The 2,485-nt window shown below is 40.6% G+C and overlaps 1 protein-coding gene across 1 annotated transcript; it reads left to right on the forward strand.

The window, feature by feature from the left end:
• Positions 1 to 996: 996 nt before the first annotated feature.
• On the forward strand, positions 997 to 2,295 carry GPR85 (G protein-coupled receptor 85). The gene has a single exon (XM_010012984.1). The coding sequence runs from the start codon at positions 1,183 to 1,185 to the stop codon at positions 2,293 to 2,295; it is 1,113 nt and encodes a 370-aa protein (XP_010011286.1). The 5' UTR covers positions 997 to 1,182.
• Positions 2,296 to 2,485: the final 190 nt, after the last annotated feature.

A 2,485-nucleotide genomic window follows, 5' to 3' on the forward strand; every position in this document is an offset into this window, starting at 1 on the left:
GGCTCTGGAGGGAGAGGAAAAAAAAAACCAACAACAAAAAATCCCCCCAGCAGCAGCAGGCAGTTCTTTATCTTATTTTATTGCATTAAATGTGTTCCGGTACGATTCACTGGGAGGATTAGTGGGAATCACGGAGCCCTAATTGGCTAAAATAAAAATAATATCAATTTGTTTTATGTTTATTTAAGCATAACCAAAACGAGCCCTTCCAAAACGATGGGCATTACATCCTGGGTGTATTGCCCGTTTTTGCTCAGTATTTACACTGACCGCTGCTTATTATGAATTATGTTGAGGCTTTTAAAAGATTTGCATTAAAGCCAAGGGGGTGGGGGGAGGGAGCCCCTAAAGCATCGTGCTATCGACTGTCTGGCATACCTGTTTATTTGAAAGCTTAAAAGATAAAATTATGGTTTATAGGAGGAAGGGAGGGGGATAATGAATACTGTTTCTCTTACAATATGCATGAACTAACACAGTGTGATTAATGTGCTGTGGTGACTTGGGTTAAAAAACATAAATTCTGCAGGGTTTCTTTGGGTGTGATCTGTATCAACACAGCAGCTGCCTCTAAAACATTGACAAATACTGTAGCCATAAAATAAATGTAGGTAATGTCAAAATATCAGCAGTCTTTGTTTTCTTTTTTTTTCCTTTTTTTTTTTTTTTTAAGATGTCAGTGATTAACTCTTGAGCTTGCAAACTGGGAGTCTTTTGATTCATAAAATCTCTGAGGCTTTAACTGCAAAATTATATATGCTACCAAATATAAGGGGCACTGGTCAGTTCTGAAACTGTAGCAATCTGTGAAATGCCAATAATTGATCATGCTAAACAGTAAGTATATATATACTTATATTAAAAAGAAAGCCTCATGGTTTTTAAAAACAAATAATAGTACTCAAATTTACAACTTCATTTGGTTCTCCATAAATTAACATCTTTGTTAGCACTTTCTGACATCATTTCTTGTTAACTTAAGAACTGATAGCTCGATTTTTTTTCAGATATTTTGATGGCATGACAAATCAGAAAGAAGAGGATGTACTGTATGACTAGACACAAGATCAGTTCTGTTTGTGGATTACATTTTCAGTAAGATGTATGGATCTATTTTTTCCTTGTTCTTAAATATAGATCATGAGACTTGACTGAGGCAATATACATATCATCCATCCATCTATGGCGAACTACAGCCATGCAGCTGACAACATTTTACAAAATCTCTCTCCTTTAACAGCTTTTCTGAAACTGACTTCACTGGGTTTCATAATAGGAGTCAGTGTGGTGGGTAACCTTCTGATCTCCATTTTGCTAGTCAAAGATAAGACCTTGCATAGAGCTCCTTACTACTTCCTGTTGGATCTTTGCTGCTCAGATATCCTCAGATCTGCAATTTGTTTCCCATTTGTTTTCACCTCTGTAAAAAATGGCTCAACTTGGACGTACGGGACTCTTACTTGCAAAGTGATTGCCTTTTTGGGGGTTTTGTCCTGCTTTCACACTGCTTTCATGTTATTCTGCATAAGCGTCACCAGATACTTAGCTATTGCCCACCACCGTTTTTATACGAAAAGGCTGACCTTCTGGACCTGTTTGGCCGTTATCTGTATGGTGTGGACCCTCTCTGTAGCCATGGCTTTCCCCCCAGTTTTAGATGTGGGCACCTACTCGTTCATTAGGGAGGAAGACCAATGCACTTTCCAGCATCGTTCCTTCAGGGCTAACGATTCCTTGGGATTTATGCTTCTTCTTGCCCTTATCCTCCTAGCCACACAGCTTGTCTACCTCAAGCTGATATTTTTTGTTCACGATCGCAGGAAAATGAAGCCAGTCCAGTTTGTTGCAGCAGTGAGCCAGAACTGGACTTTTCATGGTCCTGGAGCAAGTGGTCAAGCAGCTGCTAATTGGCTGGCTGGATTTGGAAGGGGTCCCACACCTCCAACCTTGCTGGGAATCAGGCAAAACGCGAACACCACAGGCAGGAGAAGGCTACTGGTTTTAGATGAGTTCAAAATGGAGAAGAGAATCAGCAGAATGTTCTACATCATGACATTCCTCTTTCTGACCTTGTGGGGTCCCTATTTGGTAGCCTGTTACTGGAGAGTTTTTGCAAGAGGGCCTGTAGTACCGGGGGGATTTCTAACGGCCGCTGTCTGGATGAGTTTTGCCCAAGCTGGAATCAATCCTTTTGTCTGCATTTTCTCCAACAGGGAGCTGAGGCGCTGTTTCAGCACAACCCTTCTTTACTGCAGAAAATCCAGGTTACCAAGGGAACCTTACTGTGTTATATGAGGGAGCATCTGTAAATCTTTAGCCTTGTGAAACACTACCATTCTCTGCTAAGCAATTGTGGCCTGTAGCCATGTCTTGAGGAGAAAATCAAGAATGGGATGTCAGCAGTTGTAAGGATTTGGGCAACATTCTGCAGTCTTTGCAATAGCTCACCTCTAATCCTATTTTAAACCTAAACATGTTCCTGATG

Source organism: Nestor notabilis, unplaced genomic scaffold (genome assembly GCF_000696875.1).
Source record: "Nestor notabilis isolate BGI_N333 unplaced genomic scaffold, ASM69687v1 scaffold14614, whole genome shotgun sequence".
Lineage (NCBI taxonomy): Eukaryota > Metazoa > Chordata > Aves > Psittaciformes > Psittacidae > Nestor > Nestor notabilis.